The sequence below is a fragment of the Carcharodon carcharias genome, chromosome 23 (assembly GCF_017639515.1).
Source record: "Carcharodon carcharias isolate sCarCar2 chromosome 23, sCarCar2.pri, whole genome shotgun sequence".
NCBI lineage: Eukaryota > Metazoa > Chordata > Chondrichthyes > Lamniformes > Lamnidae > Carcharodon > Carcharodon carcharias.
Genome location: NC_054489.1, coordinates 53488362 through 53506885, shown reverse-complemented (window position 1 = coordinate 53506885; position 18524 = coordinate 53488362). Strand labels below are relative to the sequence as shown.

The 18524-nt window shown below is 46.0% G+C and overlaps 1 protein-coding gene across 3 annotated transcripts in view; it reads right to left on the bottom strand.

Moving 5' to 3' along the window:
- Window positions 1–18524, bottom strand: part of kansl1b (KAT8 regulatory NSL complex subunit 1b) — a 269307-nt gene that overhangs the window by 26189 nt on the left and 224594 nt on the right. For all 3 annotated transcript variants that reach the window (XM_041217527.1, XM_041217529.1, XM_041217530.1), the window contains 3 exons: window positions 16741–16936; window positions 12596–12761; window positions 158–340 (listed from right to left, as the gene is read on the bottom strand). In XM_041217527.1, coding sequence (XP_041073461.1) covers window positions 158–340; window positions 12596–12761; window positions 16741–16936 — 545 coding nt within the window. The remainder of the gene's footprint in view (window positions 1–157; window positions 341–12595; window positions 12762–16740; window positions 16937–18524) is intronic.

Below are 18524 nucleotides of genomic sequence, written 5' to 3'. Positions count from 1 at the left end.
TGCAATCTATACCTGGTCTGGTTTATATGTGACAACAGACACGCAAAACATAGTTGTCTCTTAACTGCCTTCTGAGCTCAGTCATAGAGAGATGGGCAACAATGCAAAAAGGAACGCCTGAAGCAGTCAAACACAAGGCATTGACCTTGATACTTACTGTCTGAGCTGATTATGGAGTTGGCAAGTTTTTGTCGTGCTCTGCGGGATGGATCTGACAGGCTGGCCGTTAACAAGCCTTTATGTTTTAATGAGAGCTTTTTGGAGGCTTTGTTCTTGTCCAGTGATTTATTTTGCCAATGACCTTTCAGTATAGGCTGGAAGTGCATGCTCTGTGGAATGTCTGAGGGAAGAAATAAAAAAAATACACTCACATCCTTCCATACGTAGTAACAACAATTTACTGGAAATGTCCATCCATTGCCTCTCTGATTTCAGTGATGCTAACTTTAAATCAGAGTGCTGAAAAATCTGGTCATGGATGTTTGCCTCCATAAAGTTGAGTAAGTCAGGCTAGAATTTCAAACAACCAGAAAATGTATTTTTTTGTGTATGCATAATTTACCCGGGGGGGGTGGGGGATGTGTCTCCAATAATTCATCCATTTTGAGCTGTCAGTTAATCATTTAAAAATCATACAATGAGACCATCCTATATAAAAGCACGTCATCCCAAGTAGCATCGACTGAACTAGTGTGCCAGAAATGCAGTATACCAACCTAAACTGCACATCATTTACCTGAGAATAAAGCAAGCTGCAATAGCTTACGATAGTAGACATGGTTAATAGCCAGGATAGAAACACACTGGTGGAACTGATTGACTAGCTGCTTTGGTACTTTTGTGTAGGTTATGAAACTAAAAGGGAGAGGAGAGCACAAACAGGAAACCACAGTTAGTTAGCTTGACATTAGTGGTCAAGAAAATGCTTTGAATCTATTATTAAGGAAGTGATAACAGAGCACTTAGAATATCATAATATGATTAGACAGAGACAGCATGGTTTTATGAAAGGGAAAGAATGTTTGACAAATCTTGTTATAATTATTTTGAGCATCTATCTCGCATGGTAAATAAAAAGGAACCAGTGAGTGTAGTAAATCTGGATTTCAAAACAGGTACTCGATAAGGTGCCATACCAAAGGCTTTCCAGAAAACAAGGGCTCATGGGTTCAGGATAATATATGAGCTAGACTAGAGGAATGGTCAAAGGCTAGAAAACAGACCAAAAATAAATGGGTCATTTTCAGGTTGATAGGCTGACATTGGTTGGGTGCTTCAAAGATCAGTACTGTGGCCTCAGCTTTTTACATTTTATATTCATAGTTTAGATGAAGGGAACCAGTATAATGCTTCCAAAATGCTGATGATACAAAATTAGATGAGAAAGTAAGGTGAAGAGGACAAAAAAAAGACACAGGCAGGTGAAGTGAAAAACAAGCATTTGCATTAATACAGCACTTGACATGGCCACCGCACATCTTAAAGTGCTTTACAGCCAATGAAACTATTTTTGGTCACTGTTGTAATCTAGGAAAGGCAGCAGCTAATTAATGCACAGAAAGTTCCCATAAAAAGCAATGCGAAAATGACCAGGTAAACTGTTCTTAGTGATGCTGATTGTGGAATAAATACTGACTAGGGCACTGGTGATAAAACCACTGTTTTGGGATCTTTTACATCCACCAAAGAAAGCATATTATGTTTAACATCTCATCCAAAACACTCCCTTAGTATTGCACTGGAATGCCACCCTAATCGTTCAATATTGTGAGTCAAGAGACAGGAATGCTACCAATGAGGGGGGATCTGATTGAAACTTACAGAATACTGAAAGGCCTGGATAGAGTGGATGTGGGGAAGATGTTTCCATTAGTAGGAGAGACAAGGACCTGAGGGCACAGCCTCAGAGTAAAGGGAAGACCTTTTAGAACAGAGATGAGGAGAAAGCTCTTTAGCCAGAGAGTGGTGAATCTATGGAATTCATTGCCACAGAAGGCTGTGGAGGCCAGGTCATTGAGTGTATTTAAGACCGAGATAGATAGGTTCTTGATTGGTAAGGGGATCAAAGGTTACGGGGAGAATGGGGTTGAGAAACTTATCAGCCATGATTGAATGGCGGAGCAGACTCGATGGGCTAAATGGCCTTTTTTCTGCTTCTATGTTTTATGATAAATTCCTTTAGAGTCCAAGAATCTAAGGGAAAGGGAGGGAAAGTGGAGTTCATGGGTGAGGATCAGTCTTGATATTTTTTGAATGGCGGAGCAGGCTCCCAGACCTAATGGCCTATTATTTCTTATGTTATATTTCTAAATGGGTAGCATTAGGACACAAGTATGAAATAGTATGCCAAAGTAATTAACTGTACAATGCTTTGATGCAGATGTGATGAACACCGAGTGAAGGCCTCCCTGACAAAGTTCTCAATCCAAAACTAGAAGAATCTTTAGAAAACTTTTGAAATTGTATCTAAATTACAAGTTGACAGCTTGCTCCCTTCCATTACATAGTTTTAAGGAAAAAAATAAAAATTCTTAAGGGGTTTGGCAAAGTAAAGGCTGCGAAAATGTTTCCCTTGCTGGTGAATTTAGAACATGGGGCCAGTGTCTCAGAGTAAGGAAGTGGTTATTTAGGGCAGAGAGGAGAAATTTCTTGACTCAAAAGGTGGGGCCTTTGGAATTCTGTATCTCTGTGAGTGTGGATACTCAGTCGCTGAATAGTTCTAAGACAAACTATGAGGCTTTTGGACATTGAGGGATATGGGGATAAAGATGGGAGTTGAGGTAGAAGAGCAGCCATGACCGTGTTAAGTGGCAGAACAGACTGAAAGAGCCAAATGGCTTACTCCTGCTCCTATTTATCTCCTGTTCCAAGTGAAGGCACGCAGATCTCTCATTGCAGTTGCATGGTACAGCCACAAGGTGGTGTGCTTGAGTGATACTGAAAAGGTCTACATTAAAACGCCTGCAGAAACGTTAAAGCACAAAGATGTTTTTGCTGTGGGCATCAACTATTATAGAAAACTTTGGCCAAAGATGAAAAGGATAGCAAAGTTGATAGCAGCAACTGTTCCTTTCAAACCTTCTTGTACGCAGCAAATGGCCATGACCAGGAACTCCAAAACAAAAACAGAATTACCTGGAAAAACTCAGCAGGTCTGGCAGCATCGGTGGAGAAGAAAAGAGTTGACGCTTCGAGTCTTCATGACCCTTCGACAGAACTTGAGTGAGTCCAAGAAAGGGGTGAAATATAAGCTGGTTTAAGGTGTGTGTGTGGGGGGGGGTTTGGGTGGGGGGAGAGAGAGAGAAGTGGAGGGGGTTGGTGTGGTTGGGAAGTCAATGCAGAGGAAAATAAACTTGCAGGGTTACAGGGATAGAGTGGGGATTGGGACTGATTGGGTTGTTCTACAGAGAGCTGGCATGGATTCAATGGGCTGAATGGCCGCATGTGATGTAATGACTTTGACAAACTAAAACCAGAACATGATCATTGCCAACCCCACATATTTCTGATAATGCCTTTATACTACAGGTCCTTTTCAGCAGTAAGGCAGAAGGCCAGCAGGCAAGAGGAGACCATAGCATCCTCCCAAAGCTAAATAGAGCATCTCCTGTTCCTGTAATCCTGCAGATCCTTCACAACATATAACATTCACCAGTTTCAGATGCTTCTGTGACCAGCTGCAGCAATTAATTTATTTTGCACCATGTCTGATAAACAAATTATACAAAAATATAATTGGGTTCTAAATAAATGTACACAGATCCCAACAGCTTCTGGGGAGGCAGAAGGCGGGGGGGGGGGTGCAGAGCGCGAGTGAACATAAGAAATGGGAGTAGGCCATTCAATAAGACCATGGCTGATCTGCCCCAGGCCTCAACTCCTCTTTTGTGCCAGCTTCTCATAGCCCTCATATCAATCTCTGATATTTCAAAAATCCATCTACCTCCTCTTCAAATACTTTTGTGATCTCGCTTCCACTACCCTCAGAGAAGAAATTCCTTCGCATCTCAGTTTTGAGTGAGTGTCCTTTTATTCTGTATCTATGTCCCTGGTTTGAGAATCCCCCACTGGTGGAAACATCTCAACATCTACCCAATCAAGCTCCCTCAGAGTCTTGTACGTTTCAATAAGATCGCTCCTCAAAGTCAACCCCTTCATCCCAGGAATTAGTCTAGTGAATCTCTTTTGAATTGCCTCCAATGCCAGAATATCCTCTCTTAGACACAGGAACCAAAACTGTAGACGTTATTCCAGGTGTGGCCTCACCAGATCCCTGTGTTGCATTTTTTGGAGTCTCTCTCCATTTAAATAATTATTTGCCTTTTGATTCTTCCTACCAAAGTGCATGACCTCATATTTTCCTACATTAAACTCCATCTGCCAAGTTTTTTCCCACCCATTCAACTTATATTGTATCCCCTTGCAGATTCCTGATATCTTCATCACAACATGTCCTCCCACCTTTCAGTATCGTCAGCAAATTTGGATACATTACACTCTGCCCACTCAGCCAAGTCATTAATATAGATAGAAAATAACTGAGGCCCTAGGACTGATCTGTGTGGCACTCCACGAGTTACATCTTTCCAACCTGAAAAAGACCATTAATCCCGAATCTGTCTTGTGTGTGTTAACCAATCGTCAATCCATTACCCCCAATACCGTGAGCTCCTATCCTGTACAACAACTTTGATGTGGCACCTTCTTGAATGCCTTCTGGAAATCCAAATACACATCTTCAACAGGTTCCCCTTTATCAACTGTGCTTGTTCTATCTTCAAAGAACTCTAACAAATTTGTCAAACATGATTTCCCTTCCACAAAACCATGCTCTGTTTGATTGTGTTAACCTTTTCTAAATGCCCTATTTCTTCCTTAATAATGGACTCTAGCATTTTCCCAATGACAGATGTTAGGCTGACTGGCCTATAGTTTCCTGATTTTTGTCTCCCTCCCTTCCTGAACAGGGTGTCACATTAGCGGTTTTTCAATTCGCTGGTACACTCCCAGAATCCAGAGAGTTCTGGAATATTTCGGCCAATGCCTCCACTATCTCTGCAGCCACTTCCTTTAAAACCCTTGGATGCAGGCCATCAGGTCCTGGCAATTTGTCTGCCGTTAGTCCCATTAGTTTGTCAACTACTTTGTCACTCGTGACAGAGACTGTTACAAGATCTTTCCTCCCATGAACTCCTTGCTTATCTGATATCTTTGGAATGTTTATAGTGTCCTTCACCGTGAAGACCGATGCAAAATATTGGTTTAAAATTTCCCTGTTCCCCGTTATCAATTCTCCAGTCACATCCTCCAAGGGTCCCATGCTTACTTCAGCTGCTCTCTCTTTTTATATATCCGTAGAAACTCTTGCTGTTTGTTTTTATATTTCTTGCCAATTTACTTTCATAATCAATTTTCTCCCTCTTTAGCTTTTTAGTCATCCACTGCTGGTTCCTAAAAAATTCCCAATCCTCTGGCCTACCACTAGTTTTCACTGCGTTTTATGCCTTAGATTTTGATTGGATACTCTCCTTGACCACCTTTGTTAAACACGGGTGGTTCATCCTTCTCATCAAGTCCTTCTTTTTGACTGGAATAAATTTTTGCTGAGCATTATGAAATATCTGCTTAAATGTCTGCCACTGCTCATCCACTGACCTTCCCCTTAGTCGATTTTTCCAGCCTACTTTAGGCAACTCTTTCTTCATACCTCTGTAATTGTCCTTATTTAAGTTGAGGGCACTGGTTTGAGACCCAAGTTGCTCGCCCTCAAACTGAATTTGAAATTCTACCATGTTGTGATCGCAACCCCCCAGATGACCCCTAACTATGTTATCTCTTATTAATCCCATTTCATTACACATTACTAGATCTAAAGTAGCCTGTTCCCTGGTAGGCTCTGTAACATATTGCTCTAAGAAACAATCCCTGATGTACTCTTCAAATTCGTCTTCCACGTTGCCCCTCCCAATCTGATTTGTCCATCCAATATGCAGATTAAAATCACCCATGACAATTGTAGCGCCCTTATTACATGCCTACCGATTTATACTTTGTCCTACAGTGAGGCAACTCTTCGGAGGCCTATAGATGACTCCCACCTGTGACTTCTTCCCCTTGCTATTCCTTATTTCCACCCAAACTGATTCCACATTATGATCTATTGCACCTATATCACTACTCACCACCGCACTGATATCTTCCTTTATTAACAAAGCTACCCCACCTCCTTTTCCTTTTTGGCTCTTTTTCCAGAATGTCAAATATCCTTGAATATTGAGCTCCCAGTCTTGGTCACCCTGGAACCACTTCTCTGAAATAGCTATGATGTCATAATTATTTATTTCTATTTGTGCTGTCAACTCATCTATCTTGTTACAAATGCTGCATGTATTCAGATAAAGAGCCTTTAAGATTTGACTTTTTAATATTATTGCTCATTCTGGTTGATTTCTGCTGCACCCTTCTGCTTATACTTCCTGCCCCTTCCTGTCACACTTTCATTATCGTTTGCCCCTTCACAACCCTGCACCTCCGTTCCCTCGTTTCTTTTTGATTTTTTAAACTTCCCTTCAATTGAAACCTCCCCCCCCCCACCCCACTAATCAGTCTTGCGAGACGAGAGGGGGGTGGGGGGCGGGGGGAAGAGAGACAGAGGGAGAGAGAGAGAGAAGAGAGAGAGAAAAGAGAGGAAGTGGGGGGGAAGAGAGAGGGAGAGAGAGAGAGAAAAGAGAGGAAGTGGGGGGGAAGAGAGAGGGAGAGGGGGAGAGGGAGGGGAGGGGGAAGAGAGAGGGAGAGGGGGAGAGGGAGGGGAGGGGGAAGAGAGAGAGAGAGGGGGACAGGGAGGGGAGGGGGAAGAGAGAGGGAGAGAGAGACAGGGAGGGGAGGGGGAAGAGAGAGGGAGAGAGAGACAGGGAGGGGAGGGGGACAGGGAGGGGAGGGGGACAGGGAGGGGAGGGGGACAGGGAGGGGAGGGGGAAGAGAGAGGGAGAGAGAGACAGGGAGGGGAGGGGGACAGGGAGGGGAGGGGGACAGGGAGGGGAGGGGGACAGGGAGGGGAGGGGGACAGGGAGGGGAGGGGGAAGAGAGAGGGAGAGAGAGACAGGGAGGGGAGGGGGACAGGGAGGGGAGGGGGAAGAGAGAGGGGAGGGGGACAGGGAGGGGAGGGGGACAGGGAGGGGAGGGGGACAGGGAGGGGAGGGGGACAGGGAGGGGAGGGGGACAGGGACAGGGAGGGGAGGGGGACAGGGAGGGGAGGGGGACAGGGAGGGGAGGGGGACAGGGAGGGGAGGGGGACAGGGACAGGGAGGGGAGGGAGACAGGGAGGGGAGGGGGACAGGGAGGAGAGGGGGACAGGGAGGGGAGGGGGACAGGGAGGGGAGGGGGACAGGGAGGGGAGGGGGACAGGGAGGGGAGGGGGACAGGGACAGGGAGGGGAGGGGGACAGGGAGGGGAGGGGGACAGGGAGGGGAGGGGGAAGAGAGAGGGGAGGGGGACAGGGACAGGGAGGGGAGGGGGACAGGGAGGGGAGGGGGACAGGGAGGGGAGGGGGACAGGGAGGGGAGGGGGACAGGGAGGGGAGGGGGACAGGGAGGGGAGGGGGACAGGGAGGGGAGGGGGACAGGGAGGGGAGGGAGACAGGGAGGGGAGGGGGACAGGGAGGGGAGGGGGACAGGGAGGAGAGGGGGAAGAGAGAGGGGAGGGGGACAGGGACAGGGAGGGGAGGGGGACAGGGAGGGGAGGGGGACAGGGAGGGGAGGGGGACAGGGAGGGGAGGGAGACAGGGAGGGGAGGGGGACAGGGAGGGGAGGGGGACAGGGAGGGGAGGGGGACAGGGAGGGGAGGGGGACAGGGAGGGGAGGGGGACAGGGAGGGGAGGGAGACAGGGAGGGGAGGGGGAAGACAGAGGGAGAGGGGGACAGGGAGGGGAGGGGGACAGGGAGGGGAGGGGGACAGGGAGGGGAGGGGGACAGGGAGGGGAGGGGGACAGGGAGGGGAGGGGGAAGAGAGAGGGAGAGGGGGACAGGGAGGGGAGGGGGACAGGGAGGGGAGGGGGACAGGGAGGGGAGGGGGAGAGGGACAGGGAGGGGAGGGGGAAGAGAGAGGGAGAGGGGGACAGGGAGGGGAGGGGGACAGGGAGGGGAGGGGGACAGGGACAGGGAGGGGAGGGGGAAGAGAGAGGGAGAGGGGGACAGGGAGGGGAGGGGGACAGGGAGGGGAGGGGGAAGAGAGAGGGAGAGGGGGACAGGGAGGGGAGGGGGACAGGGAGGGGAGGGGGACAGGGACAGGGAGGGGAGGGGGAAGAGAGAGGGAGAGGGGGACAGGGAGGGGAGGGGGACAGGGAGGGGAGGGGGACAGGGACAGGGAGGGGAGGGGGAAGAGAGAGGGAGAGGGGGACAGGGAGGGGAGGGGGAAGACAGAGGGAGAGGGGGACAGGGAGGGGAGGGGGAGACAGGGAGGGGAGGGGGAGAGGGAGGGGAGGGGGACAGGGAGGGGAGGGGGACAGGGAGGGGAGGGGGACAGGGAGGGGAGGGGGACAGGGAGGGGAGGGGGACAGGGAGGGGAGGGGGACAGGGAGGGGAGGGGGACAGGGAGGGGAGGGGGACAGGGAGGGGAGGGGGAGAGGGAGGGGAGGGGGACAGGGAGGGGAGGGGGACAGGGAGGGGAGGGGGAAGAGAGAGGGAGAGGGGGACAGGGAGGGGAGGGGGAAGAGAGAGGGAGATGGGGAGAGGGAGGGGAGGGGGACAGGGAGGGGAGGGGGACAGGGAGGGGAGGGGGACAGGGAGGGGAGGGGGACAGGGAGGGGAGGGGGACAGGGAGGGGAGGGGGACAGGGAGGGGAGGGGGACAGGGAGGGGAGGGGGACAGGGAGGGGAGGGGGACAGGGAGGGGAGGGGGACAGGGAGGGGAGGGGGACAGGGAGGGGAGGGGGACAGGGAGGGGAGGGGGACAGGGAGGGGAGGGGGACAGGGAGGGGAGGGGGACAGGGAGGGGAGGGGGACAGGGAGGGGAGGGGGACAGGGAGGGGAGGGGGACAGGGAGGGGAGGGAGACAGGGAGGGGAGGGAGACAGGGAGGGGAGGGGGAAGACAGAGGGAGAGGGGGACAGGGAGGGGAGGGGGACAGGGAGGGGAGGGGGAAGACAGACAGACAGAGGGAGAGAGAGAGAGAGGCACAGCAGGTGGGGGGAGGGAGCCAGAGCGAGACAAGGCAAGCGAGAGCTCCAAACTTCTTCTATCTTCTGCACATAGAAGTTTTTCCCGATTTCACCCGAGAGCTCTGATTTTATTTTATTTATTTATTTAGTTTGTCCCCTAATCCTGAACTTGCAATTTATTTACTCAAAGACTCAAATCCCCAAGATTCATTCCCTGGCATTTAAAACATTTGGGGGCAATCTGATCTAAATTTCCAAGTGATTAAGGGGAACAGATAAGATAGACAAAATATTTCTGCTGCTCAGGGAGGCTGGTTAGATAAATTAGAGCCAGATATTGCAGGTTTCAAATTACAAACTCATCCTTACACAAAGTGTGGCAGATGTTTGGAACTCTCTTTCACCAACGGCAACTGATTTGACACCAGTTGTTAAAACTCAGATTGACATTTCTTTTGTAAAGCAATGGTATGAAAGGGAAATGGGGTTTGGGTGGGTATATAGAGTTCATTTGTGGATCAGCCATGATCTCAATGAATGGTGGAACAAGTCTGAGGGGTTAAATGGTCTCCTCCTGGTTACTGGGATACTAATTATTTTTAGTTGTCTGCAGGTGATGGACATGAACTGGTGATTCACTTGTACCCCTATAAATAGGGAAGAGACTGAAATTAGGACCGAGTTCAGAGGCGTATGCTTGTAACGTGCAACTTTATCAACAAATGCTAATAAAAGTGTGTAAAAATTAGCTCCAGTTCTCTACATCCTCACACTTCAAGGGCAATTAGGGATGAACAATAAATGCTGGCCCAGGCAACAGCACCCACCTCCCGTGAATGAATAAAAAAAAGAATGTTCTAACCCTCAGAGTCCAGGTATCATTAAACCTATGCTGCATTCCCTTCAAGGACAATATATCCTAAGATGTGGTGCCCAGAGCTGATCACAGTACTTTGCTGATGATGCCAAATTTGGAGGTGTGCGAGGATGATACCAATTGACCACAACAGGACCAATAGGCTAGCTGAATGGGTAGACAAGTGGCAGATGGAATTTAATATTGAGTTGAGAGGTGATCCATTTTGGCAGGGGGGATAATAGACTTAATGGCACCGTTCTAATGAGTGCACGCACAGAGGGACCTTGGGGGCTCATATGCATAGATCTTTGAAGGTTTCAGAATATATTGAGAGAGTAATTAGCAAGCAGGCAACAGCTTGGGCTTCACAAATAGGGGTATTGAGTACAAAATCAGGGAAGTTATGCTGAACCTTGATAAAGCTCTGGTTAGGCCCTAACTAGGGTACTGCATCCAGTTCTGGTCAGCACATTTTAGGAAGCATGCGGGGGTTCTTGTAAGAGGATGCAGAGGAGATTTACCAGAATGGTTCCAGGGATGGGTGATCTTAACTACAAGTTTAGGTTGCAACTGTCTGGGTTGCTCTACAGAGAGCTGTCAAGGGTTCAATGAGCTGAATGGTCTCCTCCTGTGCCATAATGACCCTGATTCTCATGATTTCAGGTGTGGTATACCCAGGGCTTTATACAGATGAAGCATGACTTCTCCCCCCTTGTATTCTGGTCCCCTGGGTATAAAGGCCAGCATTCCATTGGCCTTTTGATTATTTTCTGTACCTGTTCATGACATTTTAATGATCTATATACCGGGACATCCAAGTTTAATTGGACATGCACTGTTTTTGGCATTTCACTATTTAGAAAATACTCTGTTCTGTCCTTTTTAAATCCAAAGTGGATAACTTGACATTTGCCTACTTGGAAATCAATTTGCCACAGCTTTTTCCATTCACTTAATCAATGAATCTCCTAGTAATTTTAGGTTTCTGTATACAATGCTGCCCACATTCGTGTCATCAGGAAATTTGGATAAGCAGCTTTCTATCCCTTCATTTAAGTTGTTAAGAAATACAATGAATAGTTGGGGGCCTAACACAGATCCCTGTGGGGTGCCAATACTCACATCCTGCCAACTGGAATATCTGCCCTTTATCCCTACTCTCCGTCTCCTGCCACTCACCCAATTTCCTAACCAGGTCAATAATCTGCCTTCAATTCTTTGGACTTCAACTTTAGCCAACAGACTCTTAGGATAGATTTGAGCAAATGCCTCTGGGTGTCCACATCAATAACATCCATGGTATTCCCCTGTCCATCAATTCAGGCACCTCTTCAAAACAAATCAGGTGCACGTAGCATGACCTGTCGTTTACAAATCCATGTTGGCTTTCTTAATCATTAGCAACCACAGGCCCAACTATATTCAATGATCCCGCACCATTCCAATATAGGGGTCAGACCGCTTGTTGATGACCGTACTGTTTGCAACTCCTCAGAAAATGAACTATTCTGGACAACATTCAGGCTTGCTAAGTAATATTAGCACTACACAAATGCAAAGAAATGACCATTTCCAACAATAGAGAATCTAAAATGGCATTACCATCACCAAATCCACCACCATCAGTATCCTGGGGTCACACATGATCAAAAATATAACTATCACAGCAACATCTAGGACAGGGCAGCCTGCTGAATTGACACCCATTCCAACACCTTAAGCCTCCACTCCCTCCACCATCAGTGTACAATAGTTGCAAGTGTATACCATCTACAAGATGCACTGCAGCAACTTACCAAGGATTCTTTGGCAGCATCTCCAAAACCTGCAACCTCTACCACCTAGAAGCACAGGGCAGCAGTTATGTGGGAATACCACCACCTTCAAGTTTCCCTCCATGTCATGTACCATCCTGACTCAAAAATAAATCATTTCTTCATCACTACTTTGTCAAAATCCTGGAAAGCTTTCCCCAACAGTACTTTGTGAATATCTTCACCATAGGGACTGAGCCAGTCCAAGGATGCACCTCACCAATACCTCCTCAAAGACAATTGGGGATGGACAATAAATGTGGGCACTGCCAATATTGCCTACATCCCATGAGTGAACATAAACAAGGAGGACACGTACATTAGGTAACTGAAAGGTGCAACTAAAATATAAACTGAGACCCAAGCTGTGCAAATATACAATGGGGCACAAAGCATCTCGGTGCAACACAGTGTAATTGAGTAACAACCTGAAGCACATACTATGTAATTGGAATGCCCCTGGAGCTGACGTACAATCAACATAAAAACTGAAAGATCATGTATAATGAGAATATAAGTAGGAACACGCTCTGTTAGTAGAATACAATCTGGAGCACTTAATATGCAACTAGATCATAAGCTGAATTCATTATACATTCACAAAAATGCAAACTGCAATACACATTTCAGACCAAAAATCCCATGGGTTGGGAATCTGTAAAATTACATCAGTGTCAAATCAGGTAATGACGCTCATTTTCTCAGTAACGTAACTAACATTTTCACTGTATCCATCACATAGGCGGAGTTGCAGCCTTTAGAGAACTTACCATCAGAAACCGAAAGGACCGGGTGGAGACAGGGATCTAACAGTGCTAGCCGTTCTGACATGGGCATGTCATATCGATTCTCAAGTGACTCAGAATTCTTGGAGCCACACATAATGCAAGATGTTGTGATGTCACAGTTACATCGCACTGAAAGATGACGCTGGGTCTGCAAAGGACACAGGAAAGAAAATCAATATTTGGCAGTACATGCTATACAATGTAAAGCACACAAAAGAACGCACAGCACTGTTTGGGTGTGTGGTCAACATCTTAAAGCTTTGCATTAAATACCAAATGACTATGATACTCAAAATCTTCCATGGTGAGGTCCACCACATGTTACTAGTCGCCAGTAAAGATTTAACAACTGTGACCTTTGAGGTGTGGCTTGAGTGTAGGTGCACACGCATCAAACCTCTTCTCCCCAATTCCTGATACTGGCCAAATGTCCAAAAAGCAGATGGATCAGGAAATGGAGGGTCACAGTGGGGAATCATGGCTCAAGTTTTGCATATTTTGCTGCCACTGAAACAAACTTGAAAATCTCACTAATCAATACCACTTCAGCATCAGTTGTGATATGCACGGACACTTCAAAAACAGAATTTGGGCATCCACTCTAAAAACTAGGCCAAGTCCAAAATTGGTCAGGGGTGGGAACTAGGCAGTCATACTGTGCAGGAAAATCCTGAGCATTCACTCATTGCCTCTTTGCAGGATGAGGTGGGAAAAGAAGCCAATAGTGTGTCCATATCAGACAGTCTTTGACAAGTGGTCAGGGAGCAGAGGTCACAGCAAGTGTTAAGCAGCTGGCAATGCATATACAAGAGGATTGGGACACTGCTCATTGGTGGACAACATGCAAACATAATCATTTAATAACAAATCTAAATACAAAGGAGCAATTAGGAAGACAAAACACATGTAATCATCCAAAACATAAACTACCTGTTGCTCCAACTGAACATCTGACATGCTCAGGCCCAACAACTAACTGACAGAACCTACTAGAATAATACAGGATAGGAGGCTGTCTTTCGGCTCATCATTTATGTGCTGGCTCTTTGAAAGAGCTATTCCCTTAATTACTCTTTTCCTCCACATCCCTGCAAAGTTCTTGTTTTCAAGCATATATCCAATTCTCTTGACGTTACCCTTGAATCTGCTTCAGAAAATGCATTCCAGATCATAACTTTGTAAAAAGCCTCATCCACCCCTCTAGTTCTTTTGCCAATGATCTTAAATCCAGTCATTGGTAATAAAGAACTAGAGCATTGCTGAAAAGAGACACACTGTCAAAGCTTTTCATCTTGCACTCATCAGGGCAAATTTGCAGGAATCCCTTTGAGATTTGCTCTTGCAAATCTGTCCTGAAGAGTGAAAAGTTTAGACTTAAGATATTGCAGAAAAAAGAGACACATGCTATTGAAACTCTGTCCTCTGGTTACAATCCCTCCTGCCACTGGAAATACTTATATACACTCAAAATCTCAATTTTGAACACTTCCTAAATCTCTCCTTAACCATCACTGCTGAGGAAAACAATCCCAGCTTCTCTCGACTCTGCACATAACTGAAGTCCCTCTTCCCAGGTACCATCCTGGTATACCCAACAAGTGACCCCATATTCCGGAGCCCAACCACTCATTTGTCTTCTAACCCCAATTTATCACCCGCTGTCTCCTAATCCTAAGCATCCACCATAACATTCAGAGGTCTTGTGACATAGCGGGTAGTGTTACTTCCTCTGAGCCAGAAGCTCTGATTTTAAGTTCCACCCGAGGACTTGATGGCCAAGGAAGGTACGTCCATAAAGCAGCCCAACAGGCTGAGCATCAATCTGCAAATACTTCCAATACACACGCAGGGTGGAAGAGATTCCTGAGCAGCCAGGTGATGGAAAGAAAGTTGGAGTCTCTACCATCACTACCCATAGTTCCAGCCCAAAATATGCAAGTTGCCATAGCAAGTTGGGGACTCTGAATGAACTGTAAGATACCACACCCACAATATCCACAATCTCAACCAATCATTTTCATGTCTCCCAACTTCAACCACCCACCTCAGTATCCTCCAGTCCCTACAAACCACCCAAAGACTTGAACATATATGCTTTCATTGACATAGGGTCAAAATTATTCTTGACCTAACTACATAAATAAAGCAGCTTCATCTCACGGGCTGCAGTGATTTAGGACGGGAGCCCACTCCAATCATCTCAAGTACAACGAAGGATGGGTAATAAATGTTAGCCTTGCCAGTGATACCCATAGCCCCAAAATTCCAACTAATCACCCTAATATACATGACTTACCCATCCCATATCTCCAAATCAACCAGCATCTTGCATTTCTTAACCCAAACTCCCCATCTGTTCACCACATTCAATACACCAAGCTAATCCCTGAATTCCTCCTTACTCCAAAAATGACACCACAAATATATTTAATGTATCCTAAGCCTATCAATTTTTGCTTCAACTTGTGCCACAACTCAACTGCCCTTTGGCTAAGAAAAGATAACAATGAATTCCTCTCAGTTCTAATTTCTTCACAGGGATTTGAACCTTCCACCTCAGAATAACTTCTCCAGGTCAATTTAGCTCATCTTCAATCTGAAAACTTCAACTAAGTCACCTTAAAATCAACACTCTTTCAAATATATGAAACTTCAGGATGAAGGAAAGTACTGAAGATGTTACCATCAAATCTTTAACTTTGAAGAGCACCAAATTTTGGACTAACTGGAGACTACCGGAACACACTCCAGGCTATGCTTTGTGCGCCCCATTGCAAAAATCAGGAGCTAGTCATATTCACTATACCCTCTGACCTTCCCTTCTCTGATACTGAATGATCTGTGTTTAGCAAAGGACTCAGTTTTATCCCCTTATGCGCACTTCAATGAACTTCGAGGTTGACACAACATTGAACTCTTCTTCTATCACCACCGTCTTCGTGCTCATTTCTTTAGGCAGCAGTCCTCCCCAATGGCCAGTGGACCCTTTTACCTACCTCCACTGTTTGCTCTCCACCTGGGCTGCTCTCTCTGGTCTCTTAGCCGCTCTTGATCTTGTCATCGGCCATCTTAATTTCTCTGCTCCCCTCACTCACTCTAACCTGTCTCCCTCTGAACTTGCTGCATTTCATTCTCTAAGGTCTAACCCTAACATGGTTATCAAATCTGCCGACAATCAGCAGCTCTGAAGAAGAGTAATGTTCAACTTGAAACAAACTCTGTTTCTCTCCACAAATGCTGCCAGACCTGCTCAGTTTTTCCAGCATAGTTTTCATTTTAGATTTCAGCATCCGCTCTATTTTGCTTTTATCAAAACTATGAGCTGTTTGGAGTTCAGGTCAGCTTGAGCATCACTACAGGCCCAGAAATTGGGACATGGATTCATCACTTTTTTACCCAGTAATGCTTGCTAGGAAAATGCAAAATTTAGCTCAGCATTGAAGCCCCCAGACAACACCTGCTACCTAGACTTAAGACAGTGACGTTGTGCCAGAAGGATGTTCTGGGAACTCCAGAGGCGTCTACGCATCGAAAAGCAGAGGGTAGAAAATTACTCAAATATTAAATAAGATTCTTGCTGCTTCTGGCTTGACAGATCAGTGGGAATGGTCCCAGATTTTTATGCTGGCATTATGTAAAGATGTGTCAAGAATCCAGGGTACACAATGAATTAATATGGGCAAAATGCCATACAGCTTTCAATGCTAGCATGACGTACAGGATACCCCGAAGGTGCATCATTAATAAAGCGCACCATTAAGTTTCTAATTTGTTTGAGAATTTAATCCAATATCCTATGCATGAACCCTTCAAAATACATGCAAACATTTCTAAGTGATGTTTCTGAGATCCCAGCCTACAAGACGACTATTTGGTCGACTTCTGTCTGTGTTGATGATTTACTAGTACGATTCAAAACCAACTCCCCTGTCTTGCACTTGCCTCAAAACCCAATACCTACTTCTACTTCATCCAACTGTGCCTCTAAGAGAACCTTATCAACCACTTCTACTGGCAAAGCATTCATGCTCCAACTTTCTTGTCTTGCTCAGTGGCCCTGCAGTCGGAAATATTATGAGGTTGAGAAAGATTATGTTTTCACTCACAACATTATATTTTGCACTCACCTTCCGGTTCAGTGGCTGAATGTTGTTGGGCCTGATGAGCCTCCGTTTTTTACAGGTCAATAGTGGACGAACTCGAGCTGCGATGCAGGTGTTATCGGGTAGTACTGGCAACACATTCAACCTCTGTTTTTTATTTAATAGTTCCTCAGCATCCGAGCTGTCAGTGGAACTGTTGTCTGGCAGTAAACTGTGAACACTGTTAGGAGGAACAGAATGTGCGAGAACAGTGTTAAAAAGGCAGAGTTTGCTTCGACTATTGAATTTACAGAGTCAGCCATCACCTAATAAACCTCCCATGCCATTTACAAGGGGAAACTTGGTCAGAAATATACAATATATTCACACACGATATCCACAAAAAGCCTTTACCTCAGCAAGACATGAATATTGAGAGCTCAAAGGATGCCTCTCAGATTCACGTCAGATGTGTTGTTGGGTGAGGATTTCCACAGGGAAACATAGGAGGAGTGGGCCATTCAGCCCATCGAGCCTGCTCCGCCATTCAATCTGATCATGGTTGATCATCCACTTGTGTCTTTTTCCACACAATACCTACATATCTCTTTACGTCACTGTCAGATTTCTAAATGCCAATCTCTACATTAAACATACTCAATGACTGAGCTGCCACAGCCCTCTGGGGGAGAGAATTCCAAAGTAAAAAAAAAAATTCTCCTCATTTCGGTCCTAAGTAGCTTCCCCCTTATTTTGAAATTGTGTCCCCTGGGTCTAGACTCCCCAACCAAAGAAACATCTTATCTGCATCTATTCTGTCTATTCCTTTAAGTATTTTGTACATTTCAGTGAGGTCACCTCTCATTCTTTGTAACTCAAGCAAATACAGGCCCAGTTTCCCTAATCTCTCTTCGCAGGACAGTCCCGCCATCCTGGGAACAAGTCTGGTGAATCTTCGTTACACTCCCTCTCTGGCAATAATACCCTTCCTAAGGTAAGGGGACCAAAACTTCACACAGTACTCCAGGTGCGGTCTAACCAAGGTTCTATACAATTGAAGAAAGACTTCTCTACTTCTGTACTTAAACCCTCTTGCGATAAAGGCTAACATATTACCATTAGCCTTCCTAATTGCCTGCTGCACCTGCATGTTAGCCTTCAGTGACTTATGGACGAGGACACCCAGATCCTTTTGTACATCACAACTTTCTAATCTCTTACCATTTAAGAAATACATCTGTTTCTCCGAGCAAAGCAGATAACCTCATATTTTACCACATTATAATCTACGTGCCATGTTCTTGCGCACTCACTAACCAACTACGTCACTCTCCATCTCGATGAAGAATTCTATCATATAATGGCCGCTCATCCCCAAGGGGCCTTGCACAACTAGACTGCCAATTATTCTTTTCTCATTACATGTGGAATCTGTAAGGATAGAGTTGAGAAACACCAAGGGGCAAAAAATGTTAGTGGGGGTTGTATATAGACCCCCAAACTGTAGTGGTGATGTTGGGAATGGCATTAAATAGGAAATTAGAGACACATGTAATAAAAGGAACATCTGTAACTATGGGTGACTTTAACATGCATATAGATTGGACAAATCAAATTCGTAACAATACCGTAGAGGAGGAATTCCTGGAGTGTATACAGGAAGTTTTTCTGGACCAATACATTGAGGAACCAACGAGATAACAGGCCATCCTCAAATGGGAATTGTGTAATGAGAAAGGAATAATTGGCAATCTAGTTGTGCGAGGCCCCTTGGGGATGAGCGACCATAATATGATAGAATTCTTCATCAAGATGGAAAGTGACGTAGT